A 15,892-nucleotide genomic window follows, 5' to 3' on the forward strand; every position below is an offset into this window, starting at 1 on the left:
GGAAGAGAGCACAGGAGAGAGGAGAAAGAATTGGAAGAGAGAAGAAGGAGACAAGAAGTAGAAAGGAGGACGAGGAGAGGGAGAGGACAAGGAGGAGAAGAGAGGAGGAGAGAGAAGAAGAGAGGAATGGAGGAAAAGAAGAATGGAGTGAGGTGAGGAAGGAAAAAAAGGCGAAGGAAGAGAAGGTGAATAGGAGAGAAGGAAAGGACATAGAAGAGAGAAGAAAAGAGGAGAAAGGGACAAAAGGAGGACTAGAAGAAAGAAGGAAAAGAAATGTAGTGTGGAGAGGCGTGGAAGGGAAAGAGCCGGAGGAGAGAAGGAAGGTTATGGTAGAAGTAATGGAAGTATTGGGGAGAAGGGTAAAAATGAGAGGGATAGTGAAAAGAATAGGGGAGGGGGGGAAAAGGTATTGAGAAATATTGCGCTCCTCCTAACTGATCTAATATGTCGATAATATTTGGCAAAGGATAAGCATCTCCGATAGTTTTATCGTTTAAGGCACGGAAATCGAGGACCATTCTCCAACGCTTATTTCCTTTTGAATCTTCTTTCTTTGGCATTATCCATATAGGCGTATTGTACGGTGACCGCGAATGTTTTACTATATCTCCTTCTAGGAGTTCCTCTACCTGCTTATTTATTTCTTCCTTATGTATTTGCGGAAATCTGTATTGGCGAGTATTGATTGGGTGATCATCTGTAGTTAGTATTTGATATTGTATTACATGAGTCGCGGTTAATTTTTCTCCAGGAATATGAAATCGATCTTGACTGTTTGTTATTAATTTTATCACATTTTCTTGTTCTTTTTTATTCAAGTGTTCTAATCGCAATAAATCTATAATTTGTGTAAATTTATCTTCTTTCGTTTCTTCGGATATTATTAAACAATTATGCAGATCAGAAATTGCGATATTATTTTGTTGCTTCCTTTTAATTTTCGATTTACGTTTTCGCATAAATTTATCTATAATTTCTTGAGATTTATGCAATAACGTTGTTGAAATTTTCGAAGACGGTTTAATTTTACATTTGATATTTCGATTATTTTCAATGCCTAAATCTTTAATATTTAATTTATATTTTTGTGCCTTTTCAAGAAGGTCTTTTATTGTGACATAAACGGATTTTTTATTATTATCATTATTTTCCAATGTTAATCCAATTCTTGGAAACTTAATATCCATTAAGGTATAAAAATTTTCCCTTTCTTCGGGGTTAGATTGTGTCGAATTGCGTAATGAGATTTGGTTTCCCTCTTCGCAATTGACGGAGCTAGAATTTTCTGTCGAGGTTTGGAAACTTCCCTCCGAAATTCTAGAATAAATTTTTTCTGGAGAGGTTTGGTAACTTCCCCCTCCAATGGTTGGGTTATTAAGTTTTTCAGAGGAGGTTTGGTGATTTCCCTCCTTACAATTAACGGAGCTAGAATTTTCTGTCGAGGTTTGAAAACTTCCCTCCGAAATTCTAGAATAAATTTTTTTCGGAGAGGTTTAGTAATTTCCCTCTCCATGGGTTTTAGAATTATTTGAATTTTTATTCAAACTCGTTTTAATTTTCCTTTCGTTTTTATTTTTTATTTTGTCTTCATTCGTATTTTTATTCTCATTTTTATTTTCCTTTTATTTAATATTTCGTCTTCGTTTTCGTAATTGATTTTTTCAATAACAATAGATTCTTGATCATTTTCATTTGCATTTTGGATTTCTTCAAAAATAATATCATCATTGCCTTCATGATTGTCTCTTTTTATTTTAATGCTGGTTTCTTCGATGCTCACAAGTTTTCCTGGTGAATTTGGAAAGTTCTCGCGATTATTGCGTGTCTCGTTACTCAATTCATGATTATCTATTAGTTCACCTAGTGGTTTCAAGTGCAATGTTGGTACTTTGATTTCCACTTCTTCATCTAGTGTGTTTATAACATTCAAATAAGCTTCCCGGAAACGTTTTCCACTATAGTATCTCCCAAATAAATTCCATGCTCTATTTTCAATTTGGGTATATATCCTATCTTCATGTCAGGATTTCCTACCCTTACGTAGAATAATGACTCGGATCTTGGTGAAACTATTATGGTTTCCGGAGAGAAAAAAGGTACATTAATTCCGGAGATATCCAGATGTCCTTCTGCATAATCGATTTTTGAAGAAGTTTGTTTAAATAAATCATTTCCTAATATTCCGGATTGTGGAATTGGAAAATCGCTAGATACGATGTGAAAGGATACAGGCGTTTCGAAAAGAATCAAAGTAATTTCTCCCAGGGTATAAACAAGGTAATTATTTATACCGTTTAATTTTAAAATGTTTGCAAAATTTACTATACTATTTTTAGGTACAAAATTTTCTTTAATTATATTTGGTCCTGATCCTGTGTCTAGCATGAGAGTTATGTGAGTTATTTTGTCAAGATTGACCTGTACAGTCGGCACGCGACCATGTTTAATGAGGCTTACTGTCACGGGCCGTACATCTGGTTTCTGTCGGTCTATTTGACCTCCCGTGGAGCGGACGGGTGTGAAGTCCGCTCGGGCCCCTGTTGCACACCCGACGTCGAGGGCCCGTTGTAGTTTCCCTGGTCTTTCTCTTTTCGGCCATTATTGCTCGCAAGTCTTAACTGACAATTTTCAAGAAGATGGCCCTCTTCTTTATAGTATCGACAGAATAGGTTATTTTTAGATACCGAATTTAAATTTGTTCTCGAGCGACAATTTTTGGCGACGTGTCCGATTCTGTCGCAATTCTGAAAAATAATTCTGCTTATTTTCCAAATTACGTTCTTCATTTTGTTTTTTCCAGCAGTTATTGGCTAAGTGGCCAAGTTTGTCACACCACTGACAGATTAAGGATGTTTTATTAATTTGGTTATTATTATTATTTTGCCGACATGTTTTTGCATTATGTCCCGTTTTGGAACATAATTGGCAAATAATAGTTCTTTCTTGAACCACATTTACTGGTTGTCGCGATTGAGGATCGCGTAAACGGCATTTATCAGCACTATGTCCTCGTTTTTTGCAAATTTGACATATTAAAATCTCGGTTCTCAATCCCGTTTTATTAAAATTTTATAGGTGAGGCTGTGCGAGTTTTCGGCAATTGTTTGCTATATGCCCGTTTTTAAAACAGATTTGACAAGTTTTCCGACCCCGATTAATGGTTTGCGTCGTATTTTTGCCTGAGTCGGCTCTCTCTTCCTCTCGTAAATCTGTCATTGTCCGAAGCTCTCTTTCTATTCTTAAAGCATCGGTGACCGTATTCTGTACATCCAAATTTCTCGCAATTCTTTGTTCGATTTCGGGTTTTAATCCTCTTATAAAACATTTGCACATATCTTTTTTTAATGACGCCTTAATTTGTTGATCGGGCAAGGTGTTTCCGGGTCCCTTATGACCCTCCAAAATTTGCTTCCCGAGCATTTTAACTCGATTTGCATAAGTGATTACATCCTCTCCGTTTTTCTGGTAGACGCAGCCTAATTCCCCTTGTAATCGGTAAACATCTTTAGAGAGTCCGTAGACTTGTTTTAAATAAGACATTAGTTCAGATACATTGTTGAAATTCCTGTATGGTTCGACGGGCCTCACCAACGATTCTAGTTCTTATTATTTTAGTGAATTGCGATTCAGCTTCTTCCAGTAACATGGATTTAGCTTCTCCGCATCCTTCAATAAAATAATTTAACGGAATATTGTTCCCATCAAAAAAGGGAACGCCTTCAACCGCGTATTTTAAGATTGCAAACGGATTATTAGCCATTATTTCGGATTTGTCTAAATCACTTTCTAGGCTTTCAACAGTAATATTATCTAACGTGTTAACTTGTTTAGTAACGTCTTGGGAATCACCGAAATCTGGCTCGAGCGTTTCAGTGGTCTCGGATATTAAAGTTTTTTCTAAGGTTTCGTTTAAATCAAAATTAATTTGTCTACCGGTTGATTTAGGAGGTAATGTCGGTGTAGATGTGTGTATTGTATTTGGTTCGGATTTGGATTTAGATTTCAATTTATATCCTTCTAGAGCGAGTTTATAAAGTTTTTCTACTTCGTCTTTATCGCTTCCTCCTCTAATAATCCGATTCATTCCCGTCTTTAGAAATCGCACATAACAATCCCGGACGAGTCCCCAAAATTACTTATGTTACGTCCAGACTCAATGGAAGGAAGAGTCAGCGGGAAGGCGTAACCTACTTACCTCGAAACACACTCTCTCTCTCTTTCTTTTCCGAGACAAGTGTTTCCGAGTCGAACGAACCATACAGGGCCTTAGACAGGTCAACGACCGGAAGGGTCGCTCTACTCTATCGAAAGGCCGTTCGATCGGTGGTCCCATTTCGGTAAAGAAATTGAATCCTTATTACCCAAGATGGGACCCTGTGCGATTTCGGGTAACAGGAAGGAGGTCTGGTTAATAAGTTACTCGAATTTTAAAGTTTAACGTTGCATTTATTAAAAAAAAAAATAAATGAATGATTTTAAAAAGGATAAAAATTAATAAAGAACATTTAGTTCGGTTTACGAAAGCTTATATGTAAAATACATCTTTTTAAATTCTAATGTGTAATTGTAAGTATTCGTGTGCGTGAGTGTAGGTAAAGGAAAATTATGTTCTCGCGGGTGTTACAATAAATACGGAGGACATCAACCGGAATTAAACGGGGAAAGTAATATTTAAATTCCGGTTGGAAATTTACAATATAAAGTTTAAATAGTTATAAATTATAGAAAAAGAAAAATTAAAAAGTAAGGGAAAAGGTAGGATGACTATTAAAGATCTCGGATTAGTACGGTAGAGAGAAAAGGGAACTTCATCCAGAAGACCTCGATAGGGACGGCTAGAAGTACTGGAGAACCCGGGACGACAAATGGAATAAGTGAACCAGGTGGACTAGTTTGAAGGATATGGTGAAATTGATTGAGGTCCACTATATCTGGACAAGCACGATAATCCTCGTCTGTAAGAGGCACAGGGTAAGGGGGAAATTGACTTAGGAGATATCGGTACCAGTCTTCCCTATCCCGGTCTTCGAAAAGAGACTCCGATTCTCCTTCGAGATCGGAAGATTCCGATTTGAAATCTTCCGGTTCCTCTTTGAGATCGGGACACTCTTCTGCGAACTCCCGGAGGGCTCCGTCTAAGTCGTGCGACGCTCCTGAGAGATCGGGCGATTCCGGGCGTGAGGAAGAGGGGGGAGTAGGAATTCTAGAGGATTGATGTTCAGGAAAGATAGGTGAACAATTAGAAGGGGGAGGGGGAGTAGAATTTCTCAGCGGTTGCTGGAAATCCTCGAAAGCGGGCGAATATCCGGAGGGAGAAGGGGGATCAGGATTTTCCAGATGAAGAGATTCGGAGGAGATAGATGAATGTTCAGGGGAAGAAGGTGGAGTAAGATTTTACGACTATGGAGGATGTCCAGGGAAGGTAGGCGATGGGGGACGCTCGGGGGAAGAGACGGGGGAATAAGAAGAAGGAGAATGATGAAAAGAGGAAGTTGGAAGACAAGGTGGTAAATTGTGTATTTTGTGTGTTCGTTTTTGCCTGTTATATACAATATTTTAATTAAATGATGGATTCTTAAGTCGAAGGAATGCTTATCTAGGTTAAATTTCCTATAATCTATAACGTAATTAGGGTCCGCGCCCGCCCGAGCCAATTCTTTTCTCAATTGTCTATTCCGACGGTTTCGTGACTCTTTGATGGTCGCGCACGAAGATTGATTTAATCTTTCCACTACGGAGAGGAGCCATGATGATTAATAATAATAAATAAAAAAAAATCGAATGTGAAGAAATTCTTAATTTACGAAACAATTCTTGGAAACTTAATTAACTGAATAATTCCAGATTTCAGATCCGGATAAAGGTTTATTTTTTATATTTTTATATGAAAGTTTTCGGACAAACTGGGAGCAGAAAAGATGACAAATGTAATCGAGATTCGGGCTGTAAAATACGGGTAACTCGTGGTGACTGATAGGAAATCGAGAGTCGCACTATAAGATACAGGTAACTCGTGGTGACTAAGGAGAAATCGAGAGTCGCACTATAAAATACAGGTAACTCGTGCTGACCAATGAGAAGTCGAGAGTCGCGCTGTAAAATACGGGTAACTCGTGGTGACTGATAGGAAGTCGAAAGGGAGATTCGAGGTAATGTTTAGAGGGAGGAAGAATGAGGATTAAGGAAGAGAAAGTTACACAAGAAACAATCAAGATCTAAGTACGAAATATCGAAACGAGATATTGATTGATCCAAGAATTATTTCAGAATACGAGACGTAAAATAATAATAATAATAAAAGGAAGAATAGAAGTTGAGATTGTTCAACTCACTTATTACTTGAGGATGCGTTGATAATTGTAGTAGCTAATTGGCTGCAACTGTTGTTGCAGATCGGAATGGGCTCGGGAGTGATGGCTCAGAAATTCGGCCCTGTCGTGTTGCTGGTTGACTACGGGTTGTTGGCACTTAGCACTTATAAATCACCAAGTCCTTCACTTTTATTTAAACTCGCTCTCTATACAATTCTGAGTCGCGAATACCTGATCTCAGAGCTGATTACTAGCTGAGTAGTGAATCGGTTGAAGAATGAATACGGAATAAATTTTTGAAAGGAGCTTTCGCATATCTTCGAATCTTAGCGTCTCCCCACATACCCTCTCCATTACGCAGTCAGAATTTCTTTTTTAACAAATCAAATCCTTACTATCTACCCCTCTTATGAGTAGGAGGTGTTACCCTTCCGGAAGAAGGTCCAGAAGTTGCGCCCATTGGTGTAGACTTTTGTTTTTAGAAATTAACCCCAGCCTCTTGGAAAGTCCGTTAGGCTCGGCTAAGTTGACATTTATTATTCCTGTTGAAATTTATTTCAAACAGATAACATAAGAGGGTGGTCTGGCAGGCGAGCACGCGAGTTTTGCTTACGGATTTGGGTTTCATCTGTAAACCGTCGTCCGTGTCCCTCTCCTTATTCTTTTGTTCTAAACTCTTAAGCCCATCACGCGGCTTTAGAATTGAATGTTTCATCATCTGTCCGCACGCACATGATCTGAGTGTCTAGCGTTCGAGGGTTTCTTATCTTTGTTTAAAATTCTTAAATTTTGACGTGGGCTTTAGTTCAGGAATATTTATTGATCCATCTCATGGTAAAGAAAAAAAATTTTATAGTTCTGAAAGATTAGTCTCGCCTGCTAGATATTCCTTTAGTTTATTGTTTATGTTAAGTGCAAAGAGTTCCAGACCGTAAACGTTTAATATTACATGAAAGAAAAGACTCGTAGAGTCCACTGGACGTAACAATATTAAGGTTTCCGATAATCTTATTATAATACTTTTCTACAGAATAATGAAACAAATTAATTAGTGTAAAAAAACAAATAATTGTTTTAAAAAATACATTGTAAATAATTACATACTTTCTCTTAAAAACAATTATTTTTTTATACTAATTGATTTGTTTAATTATTCTGTACATAAAACTATTACGGTAAGATTATCAAAAACTAAATATTTTACGAGATATTTAATTCTTTATATCAAAATATGTCAGATTAAAATATAAAATAACTCAAAAAGTACTTAATCAAAAAATACTTCATTATAGTGTTTTGGAAAGCACTCGATGTCAGCTACAAGAATACTAAATAAAAAATGGGGGTTTCTATTTAAGATTTTAAAGTTGACCTTCACATGACCTTCAAATGATTTTCCAAGGTTAATTCATTGTCACCATCTTATGGCCCCCTTGAAGTCACACAACTTTTGTTTGAAACATTTTCCGATTTAACGCAGTGTTTCTGAGATATTTGAGTGGGTCCTTTAAAATGGGACACCCTGTATATGATGGACCTATATATATATATATATATATATATATATATATATATATATTTCTCTTTCTATCGATGCTTTATTAATCTCGATATTTTTTAAACAAAGTATTATCTTTTGTTTTCCACCTTTTGTTTTTCACTCTTATTTTTTCAAAAGACTACATTTTATAATACAGGCATCGTATAGGCGGAAATAGATACTTATTTTTTCAATTGTGACATCATAATCGAAACCCAGTCAGCAAAATCTGTTCAAACAGATTTTGCCAAACATAAATCAGCAGAAATGTTACAAAATCTGCTGACATAAATTAATAGCAAATCAGTAGTAGAAACCGAGCGGGATTGAATTATCATAGCAGATTGGCAGCAAAAACCGAACAAGATCTGCGCACGCGTAATCTAATGACAAATTGGTAGAAGAAACTGAGCAAGATCTGCGCACGTATAATCTGATGGCAGATTGATAGTAGAAACCGAGCAAGATTTGTGCGCGCGTAATTTGACGGCAAATTAGTAGCAGAAACCGAGCAGAATCTGCAGCTTGTGCCTTTCATATAATTTATTGAAATAATATAATTTATTCGTTTACCACTATGCGACGCACTATTCACTTTCTATACCCGTATTCAAGTTCTTGCCATGAGCGTATAATGCCTGCAAAATGCGGCTAATAACATATGTAATTATTTCTATCAGTTTAATTTCAGATACGATTTCCGTATACGAAAATTCAGATATTGAACCAATATTTGAAAAATCGGATAAATGTCCAATTTTCAGTTATTTGGACAATTTCTGTCCGAATAAGTAAAAATAGTTCGTTATTATCTACTTAAGATATAAAATAAAAATTAACTTCCATATAAAAAAATCTTTAATTTTATAAATTTTATAAATTATTTAAATTTTATAAATTATTTAAATTTTCCTATATAGAAGATGTCTCAAAGCACCCTAGACAACGCTTGTGAGCGGGTAAAGCATAGTAAACTGAACAGAAAAGTCCTTTACCATTTTGCCATTTCCGCAATAATTATTAAAATATTAATTAAAAGGGATTGACGAATGACCGCGCGTTTCGCGACGAGAGTGGGGGTACGTGCGAGGCCAAACTTTTTGTTACCGTGCGATACTACAAACCTCGCCATTGGCACACTTAGAGCGTACGTCTCACGGTCTAGCTGCGCAAAACGCGCGCTCATTCACCAATCCTCTTTATTAATATTTCAGTAATTATTACGAAAATTGCAAAATGGTAAAGGACTTTTCTGTTCAGTTTATTATATTCTACCCGTTCAAGAACGTTATCTAGGATGCTTTGGGACACCCTGTATATTACATTATTACATGTTATTAATATTATATATTATTTATATGTTATTAATACAAACGTCAGAAAATGATGTCCCGTGAATGTGACATATCGACTAGTAACATCATTTTCGGGTCTTATGAGACCTAACGTAGGACATCTAATTGGTCATTTTGTGATCAAAATTTACCGTCATTTTGCTACTTAGGATTGAGACCCCTTAAATCCATTTAAATATACCATTTTATATGTCTAAAAGCTGCAGAATCTGCTCAATTTCTGCTGTCAATCTATTTTCACGTTATGTATGCAGGCTCTGCTCGGTTTCTACTGCCAACCTGCTCATATTGCTTGTCAGTAGATTTTATTGACAAAACACGAGCTTAATGCGGATCATAGACATAGTATATCTAAACCGAGTGTTGAGGAGTGGGAGCCGAGGTGCACGTAGAAAAGGACATACTCTGTTTCGTGCCCCTTGTGTTCTCACTCGCTTGCACATAGCATGACAAAAGAGAGCGCTATACTCTGTGCGAGCGAGAAAGAATTGTGTGCAAGGGGCACGAAACAGAGTATGTCTTTTTCTACGTGCATTTTTACCTCCACTCCTTAAATAAAGACAAACGCTCGGTCTAGATATACTATGTCTATGATGCGGACATAGATGACTAAAGATACAATTTCACGTTCTGCTAAAACAAACGATTGAAGCGACAGATTCATTGCTCGTAATCCAGCTACGATTTTGTAGTTTGAACAGGTTCAACTACAAAACATTACACTATGAAACGGTAATGCTGCAATGTTGATTGTGTGTACCGAAGACACATAATCTTGCAGAATAAGGCTCTTAATAGGACATAATAGGAATGGATTAACGCATAATGAATTAAAAATTAGAAATAATTAATCCATTCCGTTTCCTTGTTTGAAGTAAAATAATTCCAAATAGCTTTTTCTAATATTTAATATTTATTCCTATTCCTAATATTTATATTCTCTATACGCAATGGCTAGCTAAAGAATATTAAAGATAAATCATAAAAAATAAAAATAGAAATAAATAATTATAAATAATTATAAATAATTCATGCATCTTGCACTTTCTAACTTTACATACAGTAAAAGTAGAATCCATGCTCATTCTAATTTTGAAATAGTGCAACCCAAACTTTTTTTTAGAATAACGTTTCTTTTGTGTTGACATGTCAACAGTATTACAATAACAGCAAAAATAATATCATTTTGAAATACGATTTCACGTTCTCGAATCATTCGATTACAATTTAATATCCAATTATAATATTTATTTTTTCTGGAAGCCAAACCACAACGTTAATATTAAAAGTGCTAATAAAACACGAATAACGCGAAATCTGTCTCTAAACTTTTAAGTTTGTTGCTTCTATCTTTTTTCATATACAAAAGTTACCGCTGTAATAAATCAGCGACAAAAGTCATCACGTGATTCCTTTTGTCGTTCAAAGTTTTCAGCGGCTCGTGAAAATGCACCTTAATGGTTATGATGCAAGTAGATATGGTGTGCTTGTAACGAGTTTACGCATAGCAACGCATAGGCCTTAATACTTCCGTCATTTCACAATTATATATATATATATATATATATATATATATATATATATATATATATATATATATATCAATATAATATTGATATATTCATTTTTGCTACTGTTACTAACATGACATTTAAGAAAATAACTCCGTTTTCTTCAAAAGAAAATATCAAGAAAAGTGATAGCATATGTTTCGTGAGAACGAGAACATTCATCTCAAAGAATGTAATACTATAATTATACGGATTGGAATAAAAAAAGTAAACAATAACAAAAAAATACAAACTAAGAACCGGAGCACAGACTTTTACATAAGCGCAAAATCATAAGCACAAGAAAATTGATTGGTCCATAAGCATATGCATAAGAAAATGGACCAATCAATTTCCTTATGCTTATGATTATGCGCTTATCCAAAAGTCTGTGCTCCTAACAAATAAAAAATAATGCACATATACGTATACTTTATTGCTTATTTTATTTATGAACTTTAATTTTTATGTTAATTCGCCTAGCTCATCTTTTTTTAGTAAATTTATTAATAATGTAAGTAATATGTTTCTTGTTTTTTCTTTTTTTTTAATTCTTCGTCACCTCTGCATTTGATTTTTATTGTATTATTTGTTTCAAATATTATTAGCCAAGGCCTGTTAAATAACGTATTCTTTTATCTTTAAACTTTAATTTCATTCTTATAGAGTATTCCAATATGAATTTCAGAAATTTTTCTGACTTTGATTGCAAAAAACAACGTTATTAGATAAAATATAAAAGCAATAGAAATAAAAAGAATTATTATAAAATTACAAATAATATTTATATTATATGCGAAACTAAGTTTAATTAGCATAATATGCCTATTGAAATAATATTTATTTTATTTGAATTATCGCCGAAAAATGGACAAATAAAAAGCCAAGCTTTGATTGGCTGTAATCCAAAATATGTGCAAGAGCACACCATGGATCTGTTTTTTATAGTTGAACTGGCTGCACTCAGTTCAGAGTTTATCTTTTTCTCTCCACATTGGAAGAAGAAAAATAAGCTCTGAACTAGTGCAGTCAGTTCAGTTATAAAGAACAGACCCCATGTCTACTTGCATTATAGCTATGGTTTTGATATGGAATTCTGATTAAATTTGCTGCCAATCTGCGCGCCAACCTGCTAACATTTTGCTATCTGAGAAGATTGTGATATCGATTTCTGCCAATCTTTAATCCATATGTGCATCGTATGTTTGAATGGATCAAACGTCCTTGTTTACTTTTCCAGTTACAATAGAAATATCCGGGTCAATGTCAACTGCTAAGATTCGAATCACATTCAATATCTACAAACACGCAAAGTTGTCATCAAATCGCACAAGCGACCATATATGCATAACAATGATATCGAACTCTTAATCTGACATATTTTGATATAAAAATTAAAATATCTCGTAAAATATTTAGTTTTTGATAATCTTACCGTAATACTTTTATGTAGAGAATAATGAGACAAATCAATTAGTGTAAAGAAAAAAAACTAACAATTATTTAAAAAAATACCTTATAAATAATTACATATTTTTTCTTAAAAACAATTATTGGTAAATATGCATAATAATTTGGTTTGGATTACATTATATAACCCATCTATGATCTTATATATATATCTCATAAATGTAAACAAAAACATTTCCTACGCCTTCTGCAAGAAATAAAATGTACATAAATATCATTGTTCTTAATTTTATTTTATAATACTTCAAAGAAAGCATTAAAATTGTGAAATTTCAATTTATTATATCTTCTAAACGAATGCTTTTCCCCACTTTTTCCTTGCGGCGAATTACTTAGAAGAACCTCTCCTACAACGTAATTAAGTGGCGATAAAATCGGTGAAGTGTAACCTTTTACGCATATTTATCCAATTATTTTTTTTATACTAATTGATTTGTCTCATTATTCTGTACATAAAAGTATTATGGTAAGATTATCAAAAACCAAATTATTATGCATATTTACCAATAATTGTTTTTAAGAAAAAATATGTAATTATTTATAAGGTATTTTTTTAAATAATTATTAGTGTTTTTTCTTTACACTAATTGATTTGTCTCATTATTCTGTACATAAAAGTATTACGGTAAGATTATCGAAAACTAAATATTTTACGAGATATTTTAATTTTTATATCAAAATATGTCAGATTGAAATATAAAATAATTCAAAAAGTACTTAATGAAAAAATACTTTGTTATAGTGTTTTGAAAAGCTCTCGAGGTAAGCTACAAGAATATGCAATGAAAAATAGAGAGTTCCATCTGAGAAAGTGGAATTGACCATGAGATCTCCGAAGCGCCGCCAGCCCGAGGAACTGTGTTACTACCACTCTATAACCTCTTTGAAACTATACAATTTTTGTAGGAAAAAATTTTTCGTAACTGTTCTAGACTCGAAGATATTTAAGGTGGTAAGAGTTACTGGTCCACCCTGTATATAGGTTGTCCGGTAAAGATTGTGCCAATATTCGTGAGCGGGTAGAGCACAGTAAACTAAACAGAAAAGGCTTGTAACATTTTTTTCTATAACGCTTAATAAAGAAATTATTATTGAGTAAAATCTGCCAATCAGCGCCGATTTTTAGCCGCGCGCCTGATAGTGTGCGTGAGCTTCGTCGCTACGGCGGTGTACACTACAGACAGGCGGCTCACTGACGTGCGTCCGACTAAAAGTTGACGCGGATTGGCTAGACTTTACTTAATAATAACTCTTTTATTAAACGTTATAGAAAAAAATGTTATAGGACTTTTCTGTTCAGTTTACCGTGCTCTACTCGCTCATGAGCGTTGGCACAATCTTTACCGGATACCGTGTAGGTATATACGAGTGGTAGGATTTCGAGACGTATATACAGAGTGTCTAAAAACTACCGGATCTTTCTGTTACTAATAGATTCTCTAACCAATTTAAAGACGATTCTTTTTAAATAAAAATGACGAGACATCAATAATTTTCGAGTTATAAGCAATTGAAAAAAAACAGTTATCACAAACTAAATCTTCTGTAATTAAAAATAAATTAATAAATCTACAATATATTATTCAATTTTAATTACAAATGGAGTTTACTTTAATAGAATGTTAAATTAAGGCTTAATTTATATAAGGCGTAAACATTTATTGTATTATAGAAAAAATTGAAAATTTGCAAAAAATGATGATCTTTCTCAAATTATTTTCAAATTAGCCAGCAAATCTATTATTAAGATAATATCTCCGATAGTCTGGAGATACCTTATATATATATATATACTGCAAGAAAAGAATTGATATGATTGTTTACTTCGATGTTAATCAATATGGTTGCAACGAAGAGAATCCTGTGAACCGTCTCTTCCTCAAAGCAATCTATTTCATTAGATAACACTTCTATTAACCTGACACTCCCATCACGAAAAATCGGATTTAGCTATAGCGCATAATTAAGTGCTAATTTATTGCTAATTTATTGCTCTAAGCGCGAATTTATTACTTTTACCCATTAGCAAGAAAATGATATTAAAGATAGGGATGCTGACTTGCCATTAAGCTAGCATTATCATTTTTTCCACTTCCAAAAAACATTTATAGCAAGTCGCAAAAAACAAATACACTCGAATTTATTGCTAATTAATTGCTTGAAGATACTGCAAACAAATTTTGAAAATATTAAATTTTTAATTATGCATCAATATGACATACTATGATCATATAAAATAAAATTATTAAAAATAAGTAGCTAATAATATAAATTTGTTATAATATAATATTCTGCATTAAATGCTCTTGAAATAAATCATTTCCGAATTTATTGCTTGCAGTTTAATTAGAAAAATCGCTAGCTTTCCTACAAGAGTAAAGTACATGAACGCAATTAATTACTGTTATGGTTTTGGTCTCAAAATGTTTCTCTAATTTATTGCTCTCAAGATACATAATATCGAATTTATTCCTCAAGGTTTGACTTATTATTAGAAAAATTTACTGAACGAATAATGGTGCTAGCTTACCTACAAAAGTAAATTATATTAACGCAATTAGTTGTGTTGAGCAATAAATTCGATATTATATATCTTGAGAACAATAAATTAAATATGTTAAGATCAAAATAATAACAGCAACTAATTACGTTGATATAGTTTACTCTTGTATATAAGCTATCATCGCTACACGTTCAGTCACTTTTTCTAAGTCAAATATTAAACAATAAATTCGATATTATATATCTTGAGAGCAATAAATTAGAGAAACATATTGAGACCAAAATCATAACAGCAACTAATTGTGTTCATATACTTTACTCTAATAGATAAGCTAGCACCACTACGTTTTCGGGTCGATTTTTCTAATTAAACTACAAGCAATAAATTCGGAAATGGTTTATTTGGAGAGCATTTAATGCAGAATATAATATTATAACAAATTTATATTGTTAGCTACTTATTGTTGATAATTTTACTTTATATGATCATAGTATGTCATATTGGTGCATAATTAAAAATTTAATCTTTTCAAGATCTGTTTGCAGTATCTTCGAGTAATTAATTAGCAATAAATTCTAATGTATTTGTTTTTTGATTTGCGATTCGCTACAAGTATTTTTCGGAAGTGGGAGTGTTAGCTTAATGGCAAGTTTCCACCCTATCTTAAATATCATCTTCCTACTAATAGGTAAAAGCAATAAATTCGTGCTTAGAACAATAAATTAGCAACAAATTAATTACGCACTATAACCGAACCCGATTTTTTGTGGTGGAGATGCCAGGTTAATAGGGGTTTAGATAAAGCTACATATCAATAATTTGTTATCGAATGTTTTATTATCGCTCACCAGTATTTGTAAACGCATGTCTGATTTCACGTACGAGCAACTCCATGCGAGAGTGCGAAAGCGCCGCAAGCGTGATCCTCGTGGTAATTTTGATGTCCAGTTGCGATAGTTGGTCGATTCCGGTGTAGGGAAGTGCAACACGGGGCACTGCCGTAGTGTGCCACCAAAGCGGGACGCCGATCCCTAATAGCAGCATCGCGAATGACACGCTCGCATACACCCTGTACTTCTCTATACAAAACACAATACAATTATCAACATATGTATTTTTTAAATGTATATAAATATCTGTATATAAAAAAATACAACACTAAT

General features: G+C 33.8%; 1 protein-coding gene and 1 pseudogene across 3 annotated transcripts in view; both read right to left on the bottom strand.

Moving 5' to 3' along the window:
* Nucleotides 1–15,892, bottom strand: part of Pig-s (phosphatidylinositol glycan anchor biosynthesis class S) — a 104,154-nt gene that overhangs the window by 15,184 nt on the left and 73,078 nt on the right. For 2 of the 3 annotated variants that reach the window (XM_070313743.1, XM_070313744.1), the window contains one exon: nucleotides 15,578–15,808. The exons of the other annotated variant lie outside the window; for it this stretch is intronic. In XM_070313743.1, the coding sequence (XP_070169844.1) occupies nucleotides 15,578–15,808 (231 nt within the window). The remainder of the gene's footprint in view (nucleotides 1–15,577; nucleotides 15,809–15,892) is intronic. 3 annotated transcript variants of the gene reach the window in all.
* On the bottom strand, nucleotides 2,318–4,470 carry LOC138943167 (uncharacterized; annotated as a pseudogene).

This window comes from Polyergus mexicanus, unplaced genomic scaffold, assembly GCF_030449975.1.
Source record: "Polyergus mexicanus isolate NDT 795.1 unplaced genomic scaffold, iyPolMexi1.0 SCAF_25, whole genome shotgun sequence".
NCBI lineage: Eukaryota > Metazoa > Arthropoda > Insecta > Hymenoptera > Formicidae > Polyergus > Polyergus mexicanus.